This window comes from Lutra lutra, chromosome 15 (genome assembly GCF_902655055.1).
Source record: "Lutra lutra chromosome 15, mLutLut1.2, whole genome shotgun sequence".
NCBI lineage: Eukaryota > Metazoa > Chordata > Mammalia > Carnivora > Mustelidae > Lutra > Lutra lutra.
Genome location: NC_062292.1, coordinates 23,038,136 through 23,062,855, shown reverse-complemented (window position 1 = coordinate 23,062,855; position 24,720 = coordinate 23,038,136). Strand labels below are relative to the sequence as shown.

At 40.1% G+C, this 24,720-nt stretch overlaps 2 protein-coding genes across 6 annotated transcripts in view; one reads left to right on the top strand and one right to left on the bottom strand.

The window, feature by feature from the left end:
- The window catches only part of NPHS2 (NPHS2 stomatin family member, podocin), a 29,324-nt gene extending 25,455 nt beyond the window's left edge, over positions 1 to 3,869 (bottom strand). For all 4 annotated transcript variants that reach the window (XM_047705600.1, XM_047705602.1, XM_047705599.1 and 1 more), the window contains exon 1: positions 3,691 to 3,869. The gene's annotated coding sequence lies outside the window, so the exon portion shown is untranslated. The remainder of the gene's footprint in view (positions 1 to 3,690) is intronic.
- TDRD5 (tudor domain containing 5) overlaps positions 1 to 24,720 on the top strand; it is a 91,587-nt gene that overhangs the window by 865 nt on the left and 66,002 nt on the right. The window contains exons 2-6 of one of the 2 annotated variants that reach the window (XM_047705598.1): positions 2,113 to 2,240; positions 3,353 to 3,554; positions 4,750 to 4,987; positions 5,755 to 6,162; positions 8,547 to 8,743. In XM_047705598.1, coding sequence (XP_047561554.1) covers positions 4,756 to 4,987; positions 5,755 to 6,162; positions 8,547 to 8,743 — 837 coding nt within the window. In that variant the 5' untranslated portion in view covers positions 2,113 to 2,240; positions 3,353 to 3,554; positions 4,750 to 4,755. Of the gene's footprint in view, positions 1 to 2,112; positions 2,241 to 3,352; positions 3,555 to 3,983; positions 4,217 to 4,749; positions 4,988 to 5,754; positions 6,163 to 8,546; positions 8,744 to 24,720 lie in introns of those variants that run through there. The other variant, XM_047705597.1, reaches the window with a different exon arrangement.

Here is a 24,720-nt window from a genome sequence, read left to right as displayed (position 1 = left end):
AAGGACAGACCCTGGGGTATGTGGGCATTTAATACCAGAAATAGGAAATGAAGCAGAAAACTGGGAGCAAAGCCTGGTGCGGCAGCATAGAAACCCACTGAGGAGAGATTTTTGACAAAAGGAGGGAACACCAAGAATAAACATCAGAGATCATCTGAAATGGAAAGACTGAAAAGTCCTTAAAATTTGTGAATTACAAGATTTGTCATTGATGATTTTGGTAAAAGTAACTTAAGAAAGTTGTGTAGATAGCAGGCTCCTTGCTTAGTGATGGTGGATGAAGAAGTGGGAAAAAAATGAGTGTGGACAGTTTATTCAAGGTTTTAGCCACGCAGAAATGGTTACAGAGGTGTACAGGTCAAAAGAGTGTGTTTCTGTCTCCCATTCCCTGTGTCTGTGTTGTTTAAGATAAAAAGGTTTAGAGCATAATTTTACGTTACAGGAAAGGGATCTGTAAGGAGATATTGAATATACAAGACTGGGTAATCATAGCCAAAGGTCATGGTCCTAGAGGAGTTGGGGGGATAGACTCAGGAGTGGGATGGATGGGCCCTCACCTGCTGAGACCAGGTGCAAAGATGTGAGCGGGGCTGGTGTAGATGCCTGGGTTGAAAGTTGAGGAGGTTCATACATGAGAGCCTCCATTTTCTCTGGGAGTCCGAGCAAAGACTTTTCTAGTGGTGAGGCAGGAGCAGGTAAAAAGTGTAGGAGGGATGGCAAAGGTTGGAGTAATTGCTGTGGGAACTAGAATTGAACCGTGACATCAAATGGTCCCAAATCAGAAGTAATGTTAAAAACAAACAAAAAAAACCCCCCAACTTTGGGAGGCAGGAATGCTATACTGGTTCTATAATGAGCTTCAACTCACCCACTCCCTCTCTGTTTATCTACAGATCCTCTCATTCCTGTCATGAGGCACATATTAAAGCTGCAGAAGCTTAACAAAACACAAAAACTCTTTACTGGCTGTTTTCTAAGGCAGCAGTGCTGTAGGAGCAGGTGCAATTGAAACATACTCCCAGATGCAGGCAGGGCTGGGAGGAGGCCAGCTGGAGGCAGCTAATTAGCAGAATTAACTCTGATCATCACCATAGACAGCAGGATGGAAAACACATTGGTCTAGAGAGTCACAGAACTCTCTGGTTGTGCTCCATTAATGGCAGGATCCCAAGGAATGAACTCAACGATAACCCACTAAGTCTTTTTGCTTTGTGTAACAACAAAAGCAAACAAACCAACAAAACACAACTCCAGGTGGGGAACAAAGGTATCTCATGAGTGAGAGATGGGGCTTATCACTCTACTCCCAGAGCTAAATTAGATCCCAGACCCAGAGCCTGTTGAATGTAGCCCAAATATATATATATTTTTAAAGATTTTATTTACTTATCTGACAGACAGAGATCACAAGTAGGCAGAGAGGCAGGCAGAGGGGGGGGGGGGCGGGGAGCAGGCTCCCCGCTGAGCAGAGAGCCCGATACGGGGCTCAATCTCAGAACCCTGAGATCATGACCTGAGCTGAAGGCAGAGGCTTAACCCACTGAACCACCCAGGTGCCCCAGACCAAATATTCTTTTTTTTTTCCAGCCCAAATGTTCTTAAGGATGGTGCTGAAATGCTGTTCCCAAGCCCTGCAAACCTTCGTCTCCCAGCTTTCCCCCAAAGGCCTTGTGATCCTTTTAGGATAACTACTCTGAAGAAAAGGAAGTACCTATATTTTTCAGTGACTATAATTTATTAATTCTAAACTAACATTAATTTCTGGGACCCCAAATGTCACGGTTTGCCATCTACATTCTGAGCTTACAGGGGTTAGGTGATAAATGAATTGATTTCTGGCCCAAGTTTACCTTTGGATAGGGCTGGTGGGACTGTGAGTCCATCCTGTGGTTTTAAATGCTACTTGCCCAGTGAAGAGCTGGAATGGGGATCCCAGTAACTGACAGGATTCCTGCACTGGCACATTCACTCATTAAGCAGGGGCTATTTTGGTAGGAAATGCCCCTCTGAGGGCCAAATAATACATCAAGAGTATTACCACATACCGGGAGAATTGCAGAGGTGAGTGGCACCATCAAACGTATTCCCACCTCATTCCCTTTCACTTCCTAGGTTAGCTACCACAGAAGACAGTGCATTATTGGAAATCCAAGTAAGTGATGACTCCAACTGCAACTACTCTTCCAAAGGGGTCTCCTTGCCCAAGTAACTCCCAACAGCCCTTAACCCTTGGTGTGCAGGTATTGATCTGGGATTTAGCTCCAGAATATCTTTTTAAAGCTCTCCTTTTTCACATTATGCACCGATACCTTTCTAGATTCAGTTATGTTTTATGTTTTTATTGCCAATCCCTCTTTGTTCCATTTTCGTTCATGTCTGTGTATCAGTTTCTTCACTTTTTAAGTGGGAATCATAATTCTGTCTCAGAGTAACTGGGAGGAAAATTGGATAATCTTTGAGAAGAGTATTGAGTCAGTGCTCAGGATGTGGTAGTTAGCTGTTGGGGATAAGAATCTGGGATACTCTTTTTTCAATTCATTATTCATTTTGCAGGAGTCATTCCCAAGTTACTTAGTGAGTTGATAAATTTTCTGAATCTTATATGTCTGACAGTGTCTTTTCTTTTCCTGCACATAATGCTGATTTGGCTGGGTAAAGGATTCCAGTTTCAGCTTTGAAGGTACCTCTCCATTGAAAAATCCAATGGCAATCTGATTTTCATTGCTTTATAGGTAACCTCTTTCTGTATAAAATCTCTTGATTTCCTTTCTCCTAGGCTTTGTCTAGGATGGGATCTTTTTCATAAGTTATTCTAGGACTCAGTGGGCCCTTTTCAATCTGAAAATGCGTTTTCCTTCACATCTGGGATATTTTCCTTCTTTTTAAACTCCCAAACCTCACCTCCATTCTTTCTTTTGCTTTTATAACATTTGTCATTCAGATGTCGGAATGTCTGGATTCATTTTTCACCTCTCAGCATTTTCCTTTTTGTTGCCCTGTCCATTCTGCTATAAACCCATAAATCTTCTCTATGATCTTTCAGGGATTCCTCAATATAACTGGCTCACTGATGGAACATTTTGTTCCCAGAGCTTTTTTGGATTTTACACATCATGGAATTTTAGATGGAAAATAAAGTACAGGTGTGCGCACATGTTTTCTTAATTCAAAATTTATGTTTTGGTTTGTCGTGTTCCTTTAATTAGACTGTACATTTTGAGGTCTTTATACTGTGCCTATTTGGTACCTCTTAAACTTTCTGGTTTTCAAGGACTTTAGAAAATTGGCTCATTCTACCTATCCAGTAAACACATCCCCAGGTTATTTCTTCAAAATACATTCTCTTCTTTAGTTTCCTAGCTCGTTTGTGCCAGTGGCACTTGGAAGATTCTTCATACTCATTCAAGAAGCTCTCCGCGCCCCACCCGCTCTCTTCTGGAGCCCAAGTTGCGTCCGGCTCTGCCCTGATTCTCCACCAAGCTTCAGGATCGCTTGTAATTTTACTTCAACCGCGTTAAACCTGCTGAAACAGAATCTCTGCCGACCAGACCTGAGTATCATTCCCTTCCCCCTCCCGCCCCCATCCCAACTTCTGTAAGCTCCACAGGTGATTCTGAGGCACACCCAAGTTCGGAACCTCGAGGCCCCCTCCCCCTCCCGTCTGCGCAGGGCTGGGGCGGGACGGCCCACCTGTTCTCGCCCCTGCCCGGCCGGGGAGGTGATCCGAGACGTTCTGGAACCGCAGTCGTCCCAGCCACATCGGAGAAGGTAGCGCCGGCGATCTCCCGAGGGAGCCAACGCTGCCCGAGGGCCCGGCCTGGCGGCCCCCGGCCCCGACTCCCGAGCGGGCGGCCCGGCCCAACCGTCCCACCGGCCGCGCGCCCTCGGGGCTGCAACGCGGCGCCGGGTCGCACGCCCCCTGCCCTCGGGCACTGGTGCGCAGGCGCGCGGGCGCCTTGGCGCGGCTATTTTGTCGGCCGCTGGGCGGGGGAAGCCCTTTGACTCTCCCGGCCCCGCAACGGCAGCGCCAGCGCTGTGGGCGCCACGGGTGAGAGGCGGTGCTCCACCTGCCCGCGCCCCGCCGGCCTCCCACCGCGGCCTGGGCTGTCTTCGGGGTCGCGGGAAGGAGAGCTACTCACACCGCCTGGGGCGGGGAGAGACGTTGGGGGCGGGGAGGGGACCCCCTCACCCTGGCAGAACCGAGGTCGTTGACTTGGTAAGAGGAAGCCGGCGGCCTCCCCGTGGGTCTGGGCCGGAGCAGGTGTGCTGGTGCGGGGACCTCACCGGGAGCCCTCTCCCTCGAGCGCTGGGGAAGGCGGCCTTGCGTTTGCCTCCCTCCCGGGCTTTTCCCCAGCGTTGGCGAGGTTTGTCGGATGCCAGGTTTTCGGTGTAGACTTAAGGTCCCAAACAAACCCTTGTTAAAGCTTCAAGCAAAACAACAACAACAACAACAACAAAACAACCAAAAACAAAAACGAGCCAGGAACTGGGGACTTAACGCCCATTAGCCAGGGGCAGTGATTTTTCTCGAGGGGCGTGCAGGTTAATCACAGGGTGAGATTTCGAGTTTGAGTTGTGTGAGTGATTTGAGAAATGCAGCGTTTCAGAGAACCCTCACGGCTTTGCTCCTGCTTCATCACCTTTAGAACTCGCTTCTTGGTTGTTTATATTCCACGATTGATCCTTTTAAAGCCCTGCCCCCAACTTGGGTTTGTCTCATGAGCCATGTTACTATCTTAAATCCTGTAGGGTGCAATGTCTGAACAGGAGCGTGTACAGGAATGCCTGAGGAAAGAAATAAGGTCACTTCTCATTTCCGCCAAAGATGGTTTGACCCCACAGCAATTGGAAAAGGAGTATCTTTTGATGGTTGGCAGTCATTTGCCGCTCCGAGTCCTTGGCTATCGGTCAACTATGGAGCTGGTGTTGGACATGCCTGATGTTGTCACTGTCTGCCCCTGTGGGGATGGTACTGTAATACTGAAAGGTAAGCTTAGGTTTTAAGATCTATAAGCTAAGCAGTAATTATTACTTGGTACGGAATTTTTCTAGCAAATATATAGGTGATGGGGATTATGGAGTTGCCTTGTGATCAGCAATGGGTGATGCATGGAAGTGTTGAATCATTGTATTGTACCCCTGAAACTGACACTGTAGCTTTAACTGGAATTAAAATAAAAACTTAAAAGGAATTGTTACAGCAGTTATCCCGCATATAGCAATTACCCTGTATTCCAGGGAGGGGATTTTAACATTTTGAGGGGGAGAGGGTTCATGGTTACCTTTGAGGTTGTGGGAAGAGTGAAAGCTTTAACAAAATGAAGAAATCTTTCCCCGGAAAAAGGTGCATTCACAAAAACTACATTTTGCATATGATTTCAGATTATTGTACCTTAAATTGGGGGAAGCATAACAATGGGACTTTTAAATTATGAACTCATGTTTTAAATTTCATGAAACATAAACATTACAAGGAAGTTTATTCATCTTGAGAGTTTCAGATGTTTCACCAGTCAGTGGTAATGCTAAATAGTAGGATTTATCTTTCTGTCTTCATCCTCTGGTAGAGGAGTTAACAAGTGGTCAGCCGTAATGTACAAGAAATGGAGGAACCAAAGGTTCACTTTTATAATGCTACCTAGATACACAGCTCTTTGGAGAGTTAAAAATTATCTATATAACGACAGATGCACAGGATAAAAAAAGGAGTTAAATTTTCATCTAAATATGATTTCTTTTTCCAAACCTCCCTAGCCATTCCAGATGAATCCACCAAAGGAATAGCAAGTTTGGTTGCAAAACAGAGAAGCAGCCATAAGGTTCGAAACTCCGTGCAGAAGGGAAGGGCCAGTGTTTGCTCTGGGCCAAGCTCATGTCGGCGAGTACCTTACCGAGGAAGGGTGCCCCCCATTCTTCCAGCTTTTGTGAAGAGTGAGTTGAAAGACCTCTTGGCGTTATCTCCCGTTCTCCTTTCTGATTTTGAGAAGGCATTTGTCAGACGATTTGGACGTTCATTCCAGTACGTGCAGTATGGATTTCTCTCTATGTTTGAAGTGCTTAATGCTGCTTCGGATGTCATTTCTGTAGAGCAGACCAGAGCAGGTTCTTTGTTGATGCTAAAGAAGAGCGTATCAGAGAAGCAGCAGAGAGGATGGCCAGCAGGTAAGCATGTGTGCATTAGTCACAGTGTTGTGGGTTAGCAGAATTTGGAGCAGTAGTGGCAGCTATGGAGATGTGCAATGTCTCAGCTCCCAGAGTGTGTTGAAAGTTGCATCGTGGCGCTCCCACTTGCTGGCTGAATGATGTTGAGCAAGTTACTTAAAATGTCCAAGCCATAGTTTCCCTTCTCTAGAATAGGAATAATAATAATTGCCTCTTGGAGTTGTGCTGAGGATTAAATGAGATGAACTCTGAAAAGTGCCTGGCATTTAGTAAGCTTATAGTAAGTGGTAGCTATTACTATAAAAACACAAGATCTGCTTTCTCTGGGACACTGTAAGTGAACATGAGTCATTTGTGTTCGTGTAAAGATATAATGTGGAAAATGAGTTTTTTTTCTAATTTTTTATTCTTTAAAAAGATTTATCTATTTGACAGAGACAGCAAGAGAGGGAACACAAGCAGGGGAAGTGGGAGAGGGAAAGGCAGGCTTCCCGCTGACCAGGGAGCCCGATGTGGGGCTCGATCCCAGGACCCAGGGATCATGACCCGAGCCAAAGGCAAATGCTTAAAGACTTAGCCACCCAGGTGCCCTGAAAATGAAGAGTTTAAAAAACAATACTAGTCAGTAGCATTTACCATCTGATTTTTTTTTTTTTTTTAAGATTTTATTTGTCAGAGAGAGCACAAGCAGGGGGAGTGGCAGGCAGAGGGAGAAGCAGGCTCCCCGCTGAGCAGGGAGCCTGATGCAGGACTCCATCCCAGAACCCTGGGATCATGACCTGAGCTGATAGCAGACACTTAATAGGCTGAGCCACCCAGGCATCCCATGCCATCTGATTTCTGCTGGCACAGTTCTTTGATATCCTAGCAGGCACTGCAGTAATTTATGTAGTGTAATGATAACCACCGTTTTTAGCATTTTACCTTAGATTCTCATTGCCACAGCATAGAAGGGTGAATAACCCAGTTTTAGAGATAAGGGAAAGAAAGCTCAGGAAAGTTAATTGACTTTTCCAAAGTTGCATGACTAGAAAAGTGTTACAGCCAAGGTTTGATGCACAGCTCTTAATACTGTTCAGTGCTTTTCTTTCCCAATACTTGTCCCTCTTGTTGTTTTTTTTTTAAAAAAATATATATACACGTATATATATATATATATATATAAGTATAGTTGACATAAAATCCATTAATTTCATGTGTACAACACAGTGATTTGATAACTTTGAATATTTTTTATGTTCACCACAGTGTAGCTACATTATTACAATACAATTGACTGTATTCCCTATGCTGTACCTTTCATCCCTGAATCACTGTCTCAAAGTCTCAGAAGACCAATGTGATCATTTGTATGGTGCCTCTCTAGACCCTTGACAGTACAGAACCTATACACTGAGCCTTTTTGGAGAATTTCTATGCCTAGTTCAGTGATTTTTCTTTTTCTTTAAAATCTGTAATTAGATTAATGTAGGTGAAACCATGAGAAGGTCCCAAGTGTAGAAACCAATACTTAAACTATGATAGGAAGTATAATTTGATGAAGATTATAGGGTGTTTACATGCTCTGGTCAGGAAAGACTGCAGGGGCCATTGAGTGTTTTTTGAGTTTAACCCTGAACCATCAACAGTATCAGTATTCTTGAGTTGCTCAGACTTAAGGAGACAAACGGATCATGCTGTTAAACTTACAAGAGGTTGACTTGTATAAAGCAGTTTGCCAATTTATTGAATGAGGGGAGCGATATTCCTTCCCAGTGATTGGATTGTTTATGTTACCCATCTGTGGACCCTTCTTCCACAGGATATATTGGAAACCGTGTGTGTGTGCACATGTGTGTTTGATCTTATGGTAAAGAGTTAGGCTATAATGAAGTCTAGTGATAAATTTTCATGCTGTACCTCAATATTTATCTTTCCAGTGGTATTTCCCTTCCTTCAAATGCTGAAGAAAAAAAAATGTGTACTCTAGAATATCCTTAATTATGTAGCTTTTTATTGCCTTTCCTTGTTCCCATACTACGAGGTGATTGTTGGGTTTGAGAAACAGTTTTAAGCAGACTCCTTACTTGGAGACTTTTTGACCTCCTATTGAAATCTGCTTCTATTTTCAGGTGGCCTTAAGTGAAGTTTTTAGGTAGCCCCTGTGGAAGCCCCAACCTTCTCAGTAGTATCACACTTAATGATCTCTTGGTTTTCTTCTATAGATGACAGATCTTTTCCATTGTATGTAAATTATATTTGGCAATATGAAAACATAAGCTCACTTTTTAAAATTGTTATTTCAAAGTTGAGGGCAGTTAGATTATATCCTCTATAGATAACCACCAGAAAATAAAGTAGAAATTGTTATTGACAACTTTTCTCTGTTCTTTTATTCACAAAAGGAGGTAAAATGTTTACCCAGCCTTTTAGAATGAAACCACACGGATCATACTCCACCGGCTTCCCAGTTGTAAAGTCTCACTTTTCACAACCTGCTTCAAACATGGAACCACCGAAGCAAATATTGAACGTAGAAAAGACTTTTAAGTCAAATGTAGTAGAGACTTCAAGGCTGAATCACACTGAAAAATTAAATCAGGTAAGATATGTAAGATATCTGATTTTACAGATATAAATACACCAAAAATGCATTTAAATTGACTGTTTGTTTATTGCTTAGATCTGATGGAAGAGCTTACTTTTTAAAATTCAAGTCATTTCAGATTTAACTTGAGCATTTTCTATGGTTGTGTGGATTATTAGCTAGTAAGAGGTGGCAGTTGGAAAACAGTACAATTTTATCAGTTCCTCTGGTTTCTCCAACAGGTTTCCCCTGCTGTTTGTAAGTAGAGTGTTCCTAGGAAGCCTTTCTTGGTTTGAACTGGTATAAAGCAAGGAGGCAATTACCGTTAATTTATATGGAAAATATTTTGAACATTCCAGTCCCTCAAACTAATCTCTAGTGGGCATTTCTGATATTTTACAATATATCTTGCTAATGGTCTTTCTGATACCTTAGGACATATCTTGGTAATTGATACACAAAATAAATAAACGGAGATAAAGTACAGCTTCAAGCCACCATAGCTTGATGCTGAATGAAGTTCTTGGGGAAGGAGGCGGGCAGTGCCCCTCGGGCTGTTCAGAGCAGCCCCTGTGACCACTCACTGCAGAACGAATGCTGGATGCTGTTTTCACTTCTGGCCTTTTTTGGTAAAAGTGAAAATCCTCTTTCAATTTCTTTGAGTTAGCCAAGTTTTTTTTTTTTTTTTTAAACTTTATTTATTTATTTGACAGATCACAAGTACACAGAGAGGCAGGCAGAGAGCGGGGTCGGGGAAGCAGGCTCCCTGCTGAGCAGACAGCCCGATGCGGGGCTTGATCCCAGGACCCTGAGATCATGACCTGAGCTGAAGGCAGAGGCTTAACCCACTGAGTCACCCAGGCACCCTGCTTTAAGTTAGCCAAAGCAAGAACTAACCCTTCCCAGGTTAGTGTAAGAAGATGATTCAGTTTCGCGGGCGCCTGTGTGGCTCAGTGGGTTAAGCCGCTGCCTTCGGCTCAGGTCATGATCTCAGGGTCCTGGGATCGAGCCCCGCATCGGGCTCTCTGCTCAGCAGGGAGCCTGCTTCCCTTCCTCTCTCTCTGCCTGCCTCTCTGCCTACTTGTGATCTCTATCTGTCAAATAAATAAATAAAATCTTTAAAAAAAAAAAAGATGATTCAGTTTCATTCTTCTGCATGTGGTTGTCCAGTTTTCCCAACACCATTTGTTGAAGAGACAGTATTTTTTCCATTGGACATTCTTTCCTACTTTGTTGAATATTAGTTGACCATAGAGTTGAGGGTCCATTTCTGGGTTCTCTATTCTGTTGCACTGATCTGTGTTTCTGTTGTTGTGCCAGTACCACGCTGTCTTGATGATTACGGCTTTGTAATAGAGCTTGAAGTCTGGAATTATGATGCTACCAGCTTTGCTTTTCTTTTTCAACATTTCTTTGGCTATTTGGGGTCTTTTCTGGTTTCATACCAATTTGAGGATTTGAGGGTTATTTGTTTGAGGATTTGAGGATTTGAGGATTTGAGGATTATTTGTTCCAGCTCTGTAAAATTTGAGGATTTTTTGTTCCAGCTCTGTAAAAAAAAAAAAAAAGTTGATGGTAACTTTGATAGGGATTTTATTGAATGTATAGATTGCTCTAGGTAGCATAGACATTTTCACAATATTTGTTCTTCCATTTCATAAGCATAGAACGCTTTCCCATTTCTTTGTGTCTTCCTCAATTTCTTTCATGAGTGTTCTATAGTTTTCCAAGTACAGATCCTTTGCCTCTTTGATTAGGTTTATTCCTAGGTTATCTTATGGTTTGGGTACAATTTGTAAATGGGATTGACTCCTTAATTTCTCTTCTGTTTCATTGTTAGTGCATAGAAATGCAACTGATTTCTGTGCATTGATTTTATATCCTGCCACTTTGCTAAATTCATATATGAGTTCTAGCAATTTTGGGGTGGAGTTTTTTTGATTTTCCATATAGAGTATCAGGTCATCTGCAAAGAGTAAGAGTTTGACTTCTCTGCCTATTCGCATACCTTTTATTTCTTCTTGTTGTCTTTGTGAGGCTAGGACTTCCAGTACTATGTTGAACAACAGTGGTGATAGTGGACATCCTTACTATGTTCCTGACCTTAGGGGATAAGCTCTCAGTTTTCTCCCATTGATAATGATATTTGCTGTGGGCTTTTTGTAGATGGCTTTTATGATATTGAGGTATGTTCCCTCTATCCTTATACTGTGGAGAGTTTTAACCAAGAAAGGATGCTGTACTTTGTCAAATGCCTTTTCTGCTTCTATTGAGAGGATCATATGGTTCTTGTCCTCTCTTTTATTAAAGTAGTATGTCACATTGATTGATTTGCAAATGTTGAACCACCCTTGCAGCCCAGGAATAAATTTCATTTAGTCCTGGCGAATAATCCTTTTAATATGCTATTGGATCCTATTGGCTAGTATCTTGATGAGAATTTTTGCATCCATGTTCATCAGGGATACTGGTCCTTAATTCTCCATTTTGGTGGGATCTTTGGCTGGTTTTGGGATCAAGGTCATGCTGACCTCATAGAAAGAATTTGGAAGTTTTCCTTCCATCTCTAGATTTTGAAACAGCTTCAGAAGACTAGGTATTAATTCTTTAAATGTTTGGTAGAATTGCCTTGGGAAGCTGTCTGGCCCTGGGCTCTTATTTGTTGGTAGATTTTTGGTTACTGCTTCAATTTCCTTGCTAGGTAGGGTCTGTTCAGGTTTTCTATTTCTTCCTGGTTCAGTTTTGGTAGTTTATATGTTTCCAGGAATGCATCCATTTCTTCCAGATTGTCTAATTTCTTGGCATATAGTTGCTCATAATATGTTCTTATAATTTTTTTGTATTTCTTTGGTGTTGCTTGTGATCTCTTTTCTTTCATTTGTGATTTCATTAATTTGGGTCCTTTCTCTTTTCTTTTTGATAAGTGTGGCCAGGGGTTTATCAATCTTATTAATTCTTTTACAGAACCAGCTCCTAGTTTCCTTGATGGGTTCTACTGTTCTTTTGGTTTCTATTTCATGGGTTTCTGGTCTAATCTTTATTAATTCTCTTCTGCTGGGTTTAGGTTTTATTTGGTGTTCTTTTTCCAGCTCCTTTAGGTGTGAGTTTACCTTATGCATTTGAGACCTTTCTTGTTTCTTTGAGAAACAAAGTGGTCTTAGGACCACTTTGGCTTATCCCAAAGATTTTGAAAGGTTGTATTTTCATTTGTTTCCATGAATTTTTAAAATTCTTAATTTCCTGGTTGACTCGTTCATTCTTTGGTAGGATGTTCTTTAACCTTTATGTGTTTGTTTTCCTTCCAAATTGGCTCTTGTGATTGAGTTCCAGTTTCAAAGCATTGTGGTCTGAAAATATGCAGGGAATGATCCTAATCTTTTGGTACCACTCGAGACCTGATTTGTGACCCAGTATGTGATCTGTTCTGGAGAATGTACCATGTGCACTCGAGAAGAATGTGTATTCTCTTGCTTTAGGATAGAATGCTGTGAATGTATCTGTGAAGTCCATCTGGTCCAGTGTGTCATTCAAAGCCCTTCCTTCCTTGTCGATCTTCTGCTTTAATGATCCATCCATTGCAGTGAGTGGGGTGTGAAAATCCTCTACTATTTTTGTATTATTGTAATTGTGTTTCTTTAATTTTGTTATTAATTGGCTTATATAATTGGCTGCTCCTGTGTTAAGGGTATAAATATTTACAATTGTTAGATCTTCTTGTTGGATAGACCCTTTAATTATGGTATAGTGTCCTTCTTCATCTCATATTACAGTCTTTTGTTTAAAATCTAATTTGTCTGGTATAAGGATTGCCAGCTTTCTTTTGATGTCCATTAGTGTGATTAATTGTTCTCTACCTCTTCACTTTCAATCTGGAGGTGTCTTTGGGTCTAAAATGAGTCTCTTGCCCACAGCAAGAGACGTTTTTATCCAATCTGATACCCCATGTCTTTTGATTGGAGCATTTAGCCCATTTACATTCAGAGTGACTATTGAAAGATATTAATTTAGTGCCATTGTATTACCTGTTAAGTCATTATTTCTGTATATTGTCTCTGTTACTTTCTCATCTAAGTTATTTTCGGGTTTTCTCTTTGCTTAAAGGATCCACTTTGATATTTCTTGCAGGGTTGGTTTAGCGACCACAAATTCTTTTAGTTTCTCTTTATCTTGGGGAATTTTTCTCTCTCCTTCTATGCTGAATGATAGCCTTGCTGGATAAAGTATTCTTGGCTACGTGTTTTTCTCATTTAGCACCCTGAATGTATCATGCCAATCCTTTCTGGCCTGCCTGGTCTCTGTGGCTAGGTCTGCTTTCAGCCTTATGTTTTTTCCTTTGTAGGTTACAGATCTTTTGTCCTGAGCTGCTGTCAGGACTTTCTCTTTGTCTCTGAGACTTGTAAGCTTCACTATTATATGTTGAGGTGTTGACCTATTTTTATTGATTTTTGAAAGAGATTCTCTCTGCCTCCAGGACTGAAAGCCTGTTTCCTTCCCCGGATTAGGGAAATTCTCAGTTATAATTTGCTCCAGTATACCTTTTGTCCCCCTTCCCCTTTCTCCTCTTCCTCTGGTACCCCAATTATTCTAATGTTGTTTTGCTTTATGGTATCCCTTATCTCTCGAATTGTCCTCTCATGATCCAGTAGCTGTCTATCTCTCTTTTTCTCAATTTCTTTACTCTCCTTCGTTTTATCTTCTGTATCACCAGTTCTCTCTTCTGCCTCATTTATCCTAGCATTTAGAGCCTCCATTTTTTACTGCATCTCACGAATAGCCTTTTTTATTTCAACTTGATTACATTTTAGTTCTTTTATTTCTTCAGAAAGGGATTCCCTGTGTCTTCTATGCTTTTTTCAAGCCCAGCTAGTATCTTTATAATTGTTATTCTGAATTCTAGGCCCAGCAGCTTATATCCATATTGATTCATTCCTTGGCAGTTAATACTGCCATTTGTTTTCTTTTCTGGGGTGTGTTTTTCCTTCTTGTCGTTCTGTCTAGAGAAGAATAAATGAACAAGAGAATAAAATACAATATAGCAACCATCCCCATCAAAATATATACTAAAAAATCAGAAGAGATCAAAAACCAAAAAAAAAAGAGAATATAATCCAACAGGTCAATTGAACAGAGTAGTATGCTCAGTCCTGGGTATATTTTGGTCTGTTAGAAGAATCAAGATCCCAAAATTATAAGGGAAGAAATATATATATATATATGTATGTATATAAATATAAATATAAATAAAATGAAAGAAAGCAAAAAATAAAGTGTGTATATATATATATATATATATTCTTTATTTTTGGCTTCCTTTCATTTTATTTTATTTATATATATATATATATATATATATATATATATAAATGTAAATGTAAAAATGAAAGTTAAAAAAGATTTAAAGAGCTCATAAAATAAGAAACTAGTTGAAAAGGAAAAAAAAAATTGAAACCGAAGACTAAAGAATCATGAGAAGAGACCCCAAATCTACATACTGTTTTATCCTAGTGCTGGAGTTTTGCAGTTAGGTGTGATCACAGAGGTTCCTGCTGGTCTCCTGGGGTGGGGGCTGTTGCACTGATTCTCAGGTGTCTTTGATCTCAGGCACTGCCCTTGCTAGGGGGCCAGGCTCAGTGTAGCTGCTTTGCATTGCTCTATGTGACTTTTGTTTCTGAAGGCTTTCTGCCCCACTTTGGGGATGGAAATGAAAATGGAAATGGTGATGTCCTGATCTCCAGCCCCTGGAGGTGAAAGTTTGTGCCCCCAGTCTTTAGTGCACCCTCGGGGAAAAGGAGTCAATCACTCTTTTCTCCCTGGTTTCTGTCCATACTCTGCGTTCACCCAGACTGTGACCAAGTGTTTTTATCTCAGGCATGTGACCCTGTGTCGAGTCTCCAAACTTAACAGGCTCCTGCCATGTACACCATGACTGCTCCTCCCATGGAAGGGATGAGGTTTTGCTGTGGTTCTGCCTCTTGCTGGGCCCCTGCTTGGAGAGCCATTCGCCCTGTCATGCCCTCATTTACGGTTTATGGCAGCATCGAACTGCAAGCCCACTCCTGGGCTCAGTGATAGCAGCTGGCTTCCCTGCTCTGATGCTTGGGAACTCTGTTGCACTCAGGCATGCCTGATCTTTCTGTGACTCCAGGGATTTTGAGACCACACTGCCCCACCCAGGATTCTGCCCGTTTGGCCACCTGAGCACCTTTCAGGCAGGGATTTCCCTCATTGGAGCAGATTGCTTGAAGTTCCAATTTTGTGCTCTGCGGCTTTATCACTTTCTGGTAGCTGGCTCCCTCCCTCCGGGGTTTATCTTCTGATATATCTCCTTGGATTCACTTCTCCACACCTCCTACCTTGCAAAAAGTGGTCACTTTTCTATTAATTGTAGCAATTAATTCTTTCCTTAGATCTCTAGTTGAGTTTGCAGGTGTTCAGAATGATTTGATAGCTAGCTAGCTAAATTCCAGGAACCAAATGAAATTAGGGTCCCCTCCTCCCCCACCATCTTCCTTCTCAGTCCACACAAGATGGCAGCTTAAATCGAGTTCAGAATAAGCACATGGAAATTAAATTCAAGATATAAAAGTGCCTTACCTGTATAAGTTAAAAAAACTTAGCTTTAGTAAAAATTTGCGTACAGTAAAATTTACCCATTTAAAATGATACAGTTTGAGTTTTGACAATATAGCTAGTCATGTAATCACCATCAAAATTAAGAAACCATTTCCATCATTTTAAAAAAGTTTCATTATGCTGCTTTGTAATTGACCTCTTTTCCCAGCTATATCCACAGATATAAAAACCATTGCTTTCTATGAGTTTGACTTTTCAGGAATTTCACCTAAATGGAATTAAGTAGTGTTTGGCCTTTGTGTCTAGCTTCTTAGCATGATGCTTTTGTTACTTTTTTTGATTGCATATCATTCCACTCTATTGATCTACTTCAACTTGTTATCTATCCCCATTAGATGATATTTGGGTTGTTTCCTTTTTGGGATATTTATATATAAAGCTACTATGAACATTTGCATATACTTGTATGACTGTGGACTTCAGTTCTCTTGGGTAAATACCTAGCAGTAGGATTGTTGGGTCATTCAGTAAGTATATGTTTCACTTCATAAGAAGTTGCCAGACTGTTTTCTAAAGTGGCTCTACGATTTTACACTCCCGTGAGCTACATAAGAGAGTTCTAGTTGCATCTTTGTTAACATTTGGTATTGTTAATTTAAAATATACTAGTAATTTGAATGGATATGTGGTGATATTTCATTATGGTTTTAATTAGAATTTCTCTAATGATGAATAATGTTGGGCATCTTTTCATATGCACATTTCCTTTTGTACATCTTTAAAGTGTGTCTTCACATCCTTTGCTCATTCTTAAAAATTGAGATTTGTGTTGAGTTGGAAGAATTATATATGAATGTGTACAAGTCCTTTACCAGAGACATGTTTTGCAAATGCTTTCTTCTGGTCTGTGCTTACCTTATTTCCTTAGTTCTTCTTAAGTTTATTTTCCATCTCAAGTTAATTTTTTTTTTAAGATTTTATTCATTTATTTGACAGAGAGAGAGAGAGAGAGATCACAAGTAGGCAGAGAGGCAGGCAGAGAGAGAGGGGGAAGCAGGCTCCCTGCCTAGCAGAGAGCCTGACGTGGGGCTCCATCCCAGGACCCTGAGATGATGACCTGAGCTGAAGGCAGAGGCTTAACCACTGAGCCACCCAGGCACCCCTCAAATTAATTTTTATATAAGGTACCAATATGGATGAAAGTTTTTTTGCTAATGGATAGCTAATTCCTCTAGCACTATTTTTTGTAAAATACTGTTTTCCTCACTGAACTACCTTATTACTTTGGCACCTCTATCAAATTTGTTGACCTCTTGTATGTGTAGGTTTTAGGATTCTTTATTCTGTCCATTGATTTACATTTTCTTTTGCCAATACCACACTATCTTGATTATTCTAGTTTTGTAACATCTTGAAATTACATAGTTAAGTCCTACAGCTTTCTTTTTCAAATTGTTTTTGCTACTCTAGGTTCTTTGCATTTTCAGATAAACTTAGTTTGATATAAACCAGCTTGTTAATTTCCACCAAAAATAAATACTGCCTCTTGTGATTTTCATTAGAATTACATTAGGTCTATAGGTAAGTTTGGGAGAAATCACATCTTAACAGTATTGATCCATGAGCATAGTATGTTTTTCCATTTGGGTCTTTAAGTACTCTTTTATAGTTTAAGTACCCAAGGCTTGCATATATTTTGTTAAAATTTACCCCTGCATTTTTCGTATTTTTGATACCATAAAGGATATTTTCAATTTATTTTCTAGTTAATTGTTGCTAGTATATAGAAAATTAATTGGACTTTTTTGTATATTGACCTTGAATCTTGTGACCTTGAATCAAGGTACCTGATAAACTCATTTCTGTAGTTCAGATCATTCTAGTAGCTCTGTTATAGAGCTGGGATTTAAAAAAAAATGATTTATGTATTAGCGGGGGGGGGGGGTGGGCAGGAAGAGAGAGGGGGATGAGGAGCGGGGCACAGGAAGGGGGAGAGGGAAAGAAATCCTCAAGCAGACTCCTGACCCTGAGGGTGGAACCCGATGTGATTGGAGGGGAGGTGGTTGGTCCCAGGACCCTGAGCTCATGACCTGAGCCAAATCAAGAGTCAGATGCTTCACCGACTGAGCCACTGAGGTGCCCCGGAATTGGGATTCTCTGCATAGATCATTATATTATCTGGGAGTAGACATTTTTACTTCCTTTTCAATCTATATGGCTTTTTCTTTCTTCTTAGGCTCTCTGGTATAATAATGCATAGAAGTGGTAAGAGTGGAAATTCTTGGCTTTTTCCTGATTGTGGGGGGAAAACATTCAATTTTTCATCATTAACTATGGTTTTAACTGTACCATTTTTATAAATGCCATAAACCAGGTTGAGGAAATTCCTTTCTGTTACTAGATTCTGAGATTTTCCCCATGGATGTATGTAGAAATGTTCTCCATCCATTAAGATGATTATAGGATGTGATATTGTGATTTATTATATAAAAAATACATTTTTTTTCTCTTTTCTGGCACAGAGCTCCTAAAACCTTGCAATTTTTAAAGCGATGAAAGCTATAAAGGTGTCTTTTATTGTTAATGATGTGACTTTTGGAAAGCACCTAAGAATGGGGGCTGGTTGCCAGTTTGAGCCAACAATGTGACTAGAGGGTTAGAACTTTTTAGTTCTACCTCCTACCTCCTGAGAGAGGAAAGGGGCTGGAGATTGAATTCATTCACCAGAGGCCAGTGAGTCAATCAGTTATAGTGTTGGAACAAAGCCTCCATAAAAATCCTAATATGTTGGATTTGGAGAGTTTCCAGGCTAATGAACAGTAGAGATCTGGGGGGAGAGTGACGTGCCTGGTGACAGTGTGGAGCTCTGAGCCTCTTCCTACATACCTGACTGTATGTATCTCCATCTGTTTCTGAGTTATATCTTTTAAAAGAATTTTTATTGATTAAAAAAATACTGAGGTATCACTGACATTAGTTTCAGATATTCAACATGATGCTTTGGTATGTTTATAATATGAAATCATAGTAGGTCTACTTAACATCCATCATCACACATATTTACAAATTATTTTTTCTTATGATAACTTTTAAGATCTAGTCTCTTAGAAATTTTCACTTAAACAATATAGTGTTATTTACACTGTGTTAACTATTATATGTTAAAAAATTATATAATGTATATTATTATGTAATGTCTATTATTCTATATTATTATTACATACATTATTAAATATAGTTGCCATGCCATACATTACATCCCCAGGACTTTTTTTTAAGATTAAAAAAAAATTGACAGAGAGTGTACACAAACAAGGGTAGTGGCAGAGGCAGAGGGAGAAACAGGCTTCCCGCTGAGCAGAGAGCCCGACTTGATTCCAGGACCCTGGGATCATGACCTGAGCTGAAGGCAGATGCTTAGTCAGCTGAGCCACCCAGAGCACCCCATCCCAGGACTTTTTATTACTGGAAATTTGTACCTCTTGACTTTCTCCACTTATCTCACCCATTCCTATACTCCTGCCCCTGAATACCATCAACAGGTTCTTATATCTGTGAGCTCAAGTTTTTTGTTTTGTTTCTTAGATTCTGCATGTAAGTGAGATCATACAGTGGTTGTCTTTCTCTGACTTATTTCCCTGAGCTTAATGCCCTCAGGGTCCATCCATGTTGTCACAAATGGCAGGATTTCTTTGCTGAATAATATTCCTGTGTGTGTGTATATGTATGTGTGTGTACACTGTACTCACCCCCTGACCTCATCACAAAAAACATCACACTGAGGGTTAGGGCTTCAACATAGGAATTTTAGGAAACACAGTTCAGTCAGTATAGTACTAACAAAGCAAAACTCAAAATGATTGAGTCCAAATAAATTAACTGTGTAAAGCTCAACAATGAAGGATTAGTTTGCTTTGTTTTTCCAGTGTTTGAAGTTCTTCTATCTTCCAAATTTATTGTACTGACTAAAAATTCCAGAAAAAATATTAGTGATAGTACATATTTCTTTTTCAAAGACTTTAAACTCCATAAAATGGGGTGGGGAGATTGTGCCTGTAACCATCAGAACCAGGCACTATTTAGTGCACTGTTTAGGACCTTTGCTCCTGGCATGGCCCCAAGGAGAGGGTGAGAGGGAAGCACAGACATTTTTTCTCTAACTGTTTTCCTTTCAGTTTCATGCAGCCCCAAGAATTCCTCATATATGCAATCTAGTAACCACATTTCACTGCCAGTTGAAGTTTTTGCCATGGGAGCTGTTTGAATCTTGTTCCAAAGTGTGGGTTCTAATTCCTAAACTACATACTTTAATTTGCTAGCAGGACAGACTCCATGTAATTATCAGATCCTACGTAATCCTATTTGTAAATGTACAACTTGCCATTTCTTCAGAATTATAGATCTAACAGTTTGCTATGTGGTCCTACTCAGAATTCTTTTTTTTTTTTTAAATATTTTATTTATTTATTTGACAGAGATCATAAGTAGGCAGAGAGGCAAGCAGAGAGAGAGGAGGAAGCAGGCTCCCCACTGAGCAGAGAGCCCGATGCGGTGCTCGATCCCAGAACCCTGGAATCATGACCTGAGCCGAAGGCAGAGGCTTTAATCCACTGAGCCACCCAGGCACCCCCCTACTCAGAATTCTAAAGTATATATATTAGTGTAGAAAAAGAACACATATAACACACTTTAATTATACATTTACAGACTTTTTTATAATCTGTATTTTATGTTTTCCACAGTGAACATATACTGTTTTATAGTAAGAAAAACATGTTATTAACAAGAAGAAAAATAAATTTCTCCTTTGTAAAATGAGTATTAGTATTTGTTCATCTTTTACCTCTAAGAGGAACAGCCAGGCGTGGTCTTTGGTATAACACCCTTTGCCCATTGCCATGCTTTGTTTCACAAAGCAAATGGTTAGAACAATTTAAACTCTGTTTTGCAAGATAGGAATAATCTTTTTACCACATTCTATTACATTTCCTTTATACTGGCTGAGAGGAAGTTTACATGGAGAATGACAATGTGAGTGGATGAGCATGGATTAGCCATATTTTCTAGAAATGAAGCCTCAGATGCTCTGTGTGTAGTCCCAGATCACAGCTAACCATAGTGTTCCTTTGCTTCCATTGATAGGTCATTGCCTGTGAGAATGTTTGGTCAAGGAGCAGGGATCTGGCATTTCTGGGTTCTCTAGCCTTCATACCATCTGGAGTGCCCCCATGCTACTCTGCTCCCATCTTACACATTAGAAAACTTCATTGTAACATACAGTGTGAGGTTTAAACTAGGTGAATATGGAGTTACAAAAGAAGCTCTGGTCTTAAATGAGTTAAAAATCAGGGCTGGGTGGTCGTTTGCACTGAACTTTTTAATTTGCGACCAAGGAGTTGATCATTTTTATGTGAATTAGGTGGTGTGCTTGGTGTTGCATGTAAGAAAAGATGCTTTTTTATTTTCCTTGATGACCTGGCCCAGCTGTCTTTTTAAGAGTATCGTGGACAAGCAAGCAACTGGGAATATTAAACAGTTACTGTCAACAGGAGCTGTTTGTTGGGTTCATTAATGCAGTTTTGGAAGTTGTGTTCCCTGGCCAACTAAAAGGAGCTGTTCCCTGTCTGTTTTCTTGTGAGTTTGGATGAAATTTTTAGTATGGCAAGTCACATTCCATACTGTCTGGTTTCTTGTCAGATGAGGTACCTAACAAGTACTTCAGGAGTTGAAGACTTTGCTTCTATGTGTGTCTGTGCCAGTTTTGTGATCTTGATCAGAAGTGTATTTATGTTTTACCATCTGGCCGAAGGGCTGCAGAGTATTCCTCTAAGATGCCATTTCTCTTCCTTCCTGCTTTTAGCATCGTGCCTCTTCTTTCCAAAATGCTCCCACCCTCATGTTTCCAAATATCACCCAGGTGTCTGTTTTTAAAAAAATTTTTCTTAATACAAAGTAATAAAGATTGATTAGAGAAGATTTGAAATACAGGAAAGCACAGAAAATAAAAATCACCTATACTTTTATCACTCAGAAAAGTTAACTTTTTCTTTGAAAATTTTTATTTAAATTCCAGTGAACATGCCGTAGTATATTTGTTTCAGGGGGTACAGTGTAGTGGTTCAGCACTTTGTATGTCACCCGGAGCTTGTCACAAGTGCACACCTTCATCTCTATCACCTGTTTTTCCCATCCCCCCATTCTTTCCCCTCTGGTGACCATCAGTTTGTTCTCTACAGTTAAGTCTGTTTCTTGGTTTTTCTCTCTCCCCCCTTTGCTCATTGGTTTTGTTTCTTAAATTCCACATAGGACTAAAATCATATATTTGTCTTTCTGACGGACTGATTTTGAAAGGCATACATGCACCCTAGTGTTTATAGCAGTAATAGCTACAATAGCCAAACTATGGAAACAGCATCCATCAACTGATAATGGATAAAGAAGATATGGTGTATATATACACAATGTAATATTGCTCAACCATACAAAAGAAGGAAATCTTGCCATTTACAATGACATAGATGGAGCTACAGAGTATTATGCTAAGCAGCTCTTTCTTTCTTTCTTTCTTTTTCCTTTTAAATAAAATTAGAATCATTCTGGTCCAGGTTTGTGACCTTTTTTTTTTTCTTTAGTCCTAACTATAAGTTGTGAACATCACACTTTATTAAGTATTGTAATGCAACATGATTTTTATTGGTGGTAGGATACACGGTAATTTAGCTTGTAATGTTGATTAGGCATTAAGCCTGTTTCTAGTGTGTGTTATTGAAAATAGCCTTGTGATGAAAATCATTACTTCACAGGATAAGTTTCTGGAGCAACAATCACTGCATCAAAAAAAAATTGTATTTTTAGGGGCGCCTGGGTGGCTCAGTGGGTTAAGCCTCTGCCTTCAGCTCAGGTCATGATCTCAGGGTGCTGGGATCGAGTCCTGCATTGGGCTTGCTGCTCGGCGGGGAGCCTGCTTCCTCCTTTCTCTCTCTGCTTGCCTCTCTGCCTACTTGTGATCTCTGTCTGTCAAATAATAAATAAAATCTTTAAAAAAATTGTATTTTTATGTGGTTAGGTTGTCCTCCATAAAAGTTGTTTTAGTTAACACTTAGATAAGGTGTGTATGGAATGTGCTGCTTCTTTTGTACCTTTGCTAGTACCCAGCATAGATGATCTCTCCCTCCCCACCAACCCAGTCTATTAGATCTCCCATTGCTTTCCTAATGCTTTTAAGGATATTACCCTTTCATGACACTCTGTGAGTCTTTTCATGATATTTATCATAATTGCAATTATATATTTATGATTATTTCATGTTTGTCTCCCCATACTAGACCACCAGGTTCCAGAACGGCAGTGACCATTTCTAATTTATTTACCCTGTATATCCACTGTGGAGCACATAGTATGTGTTCAGAACCTTTTTGTTGAATGAATAAGTGGGCATTATTGTAAAAATAATTTTCCACTTTGATAGGCAAGTAACTATATCTGACTAATGTCTGTTTATTAGTGGTTAAGCTTCATGCTTTTATTGCTTAATGTTACTATTTATCAATTGCCTATTTATGTTTTTGTCCATTTTTTTGAGGAGTACCATTTTCTGATTCAGAGTTCTTCTGTCTCTTCTCTAATCCTAGAGACTCCTACTTGAATATGGTATTTTTTCTCCTGTCACTTTCCATCTTTATTTATGCCCCTGTAATATAATTTTTGTTTGATTGATTGATTATCCATTCTTTGTGTTTGCTAGGTAGGCATCTGAGACTGAAATATTATTGAAATCAGTGTTGCCTCAGATTATTTCCTTGTGTCAGTTACTGATTACCTTCCTCTCTCACTGCCCTTCCCCCTCATTATAACTTCTACCCTCCAATTATAGATATCCCCAAGATTAGCTGCACTTTAAGAAATCTTCCCTATCCCATTCAGCTTAAAGTCATCTTAATTTAGTGATCTAGCTTGAGGCAAAAAAACATTTTTTTTTCTTCTTGAGAATCATTCTGTTCCTAGCTAAGAACCTATCATTTTGACATCTTTTTTTTTTTTTTTTTAAGATTTTATTTATTTATTTGACAGACGGAGATCACAAGTAGGCAGAGAAGCAGGCAGAGAGAGAGGAGGAAGCAGGCTCCATGCTGAGCAGAGAGCCCGATGTGGGGCTCGATCCCAGGACTCTGAGATCATGACCTGAGTTGAAGGCAGAGGCTTTAACCCACTGAGCCACCCAGGTGCCCCCTCATTTTGACATCTTAAGCCCAGGCCTGGTGACTGTTTTCTTTAAAGGGCCACATGGTAAATATTTGAGGCTTGAGGTCCAAATGGTCTCTTTTGTAAACACTCAACTCTGCCCTTGTAGTGTGAAACACAATCATGTAGGTAATGTGTAAATGAGCGAGTGTGGCATGTTCCAGTAAGATTTTATTTATGAATACTGAAATTTGAGTGTCATATAATTTTCATGTGTCACAATATATTCATTTTATGTTTTTCCCCCTACTACTTAAAAATATTGAGACTATTCCAAGCTTACGGGCAGTACAAATACAGATGGCAAAGGCCAGGTTTGCCCCCTGGGCTGTCCTTTCCTGACCCTGTCCCAAGCCATGCTCCAGAGAGAAAAATCACATTTGTAATTTTCATCCTGTCATTACCTCTCAGTTTCCTGAACTTTTGGAATTTGTTAAAAACCAGCAAAAACCTACATCTGTGTTCCAGGGTCCTTTAGATTTCCTCCTAAAACTTGCAGTCTTAGAGGCTGTTTCCCTGGGCCTCTTATTATTCATCCCTATCGAGTTAGCAGTTCCCTTGCCTGCACTGGAATCTTTCCTAATTTCTACAGATTCCATGTTTCACCTTTATAATGTCCCCTCGTCTTAGTGACCCGGTGAAGACTCCCTTCCAGAGAGTATCAGTGGGTTCCCTGTTGGTTGTCCACCCCTCTTATATCATTTTCTGCTGACAGATTAAAATTCTGATTATGTCTATCCCTTGCTGAAAATCTCAAGGTTTTTTTTTTTTTTTTTTTTTTTTTTTTTTAATATAACCAAGTAAAGCTCCTTTGTTTGGAGGTATTCTGTAGTCCTTCCTTCTCTGTTCTTCATTATTATCTCCCACTACTTCCTTAGTGCCTTCAGGCGAGTTATTTTTTTCCCCTTTTCTCCTGAGCTCATGAAGTTCCTTATGGCTTCCTTGCCATCTCTACCACCCTTCAAGGCCCTTCAGAAAGGAGGCTTTCCTTGTATTTATAACCTAATGTGATAATAGAGCCCTCTGCATTTCTGTCCCTCTTCAGTGATGCTCTGAGGCGGCCTTAGGTTATAGCAGTTTATGCTTTTATCTCCTTTCCCTACTTAATTTTAAGTGGCTTGAGAGGAATGACACTGATGTGTCCTTTTTTTTTGGTCCCTTGCAACACCTAGCACAGT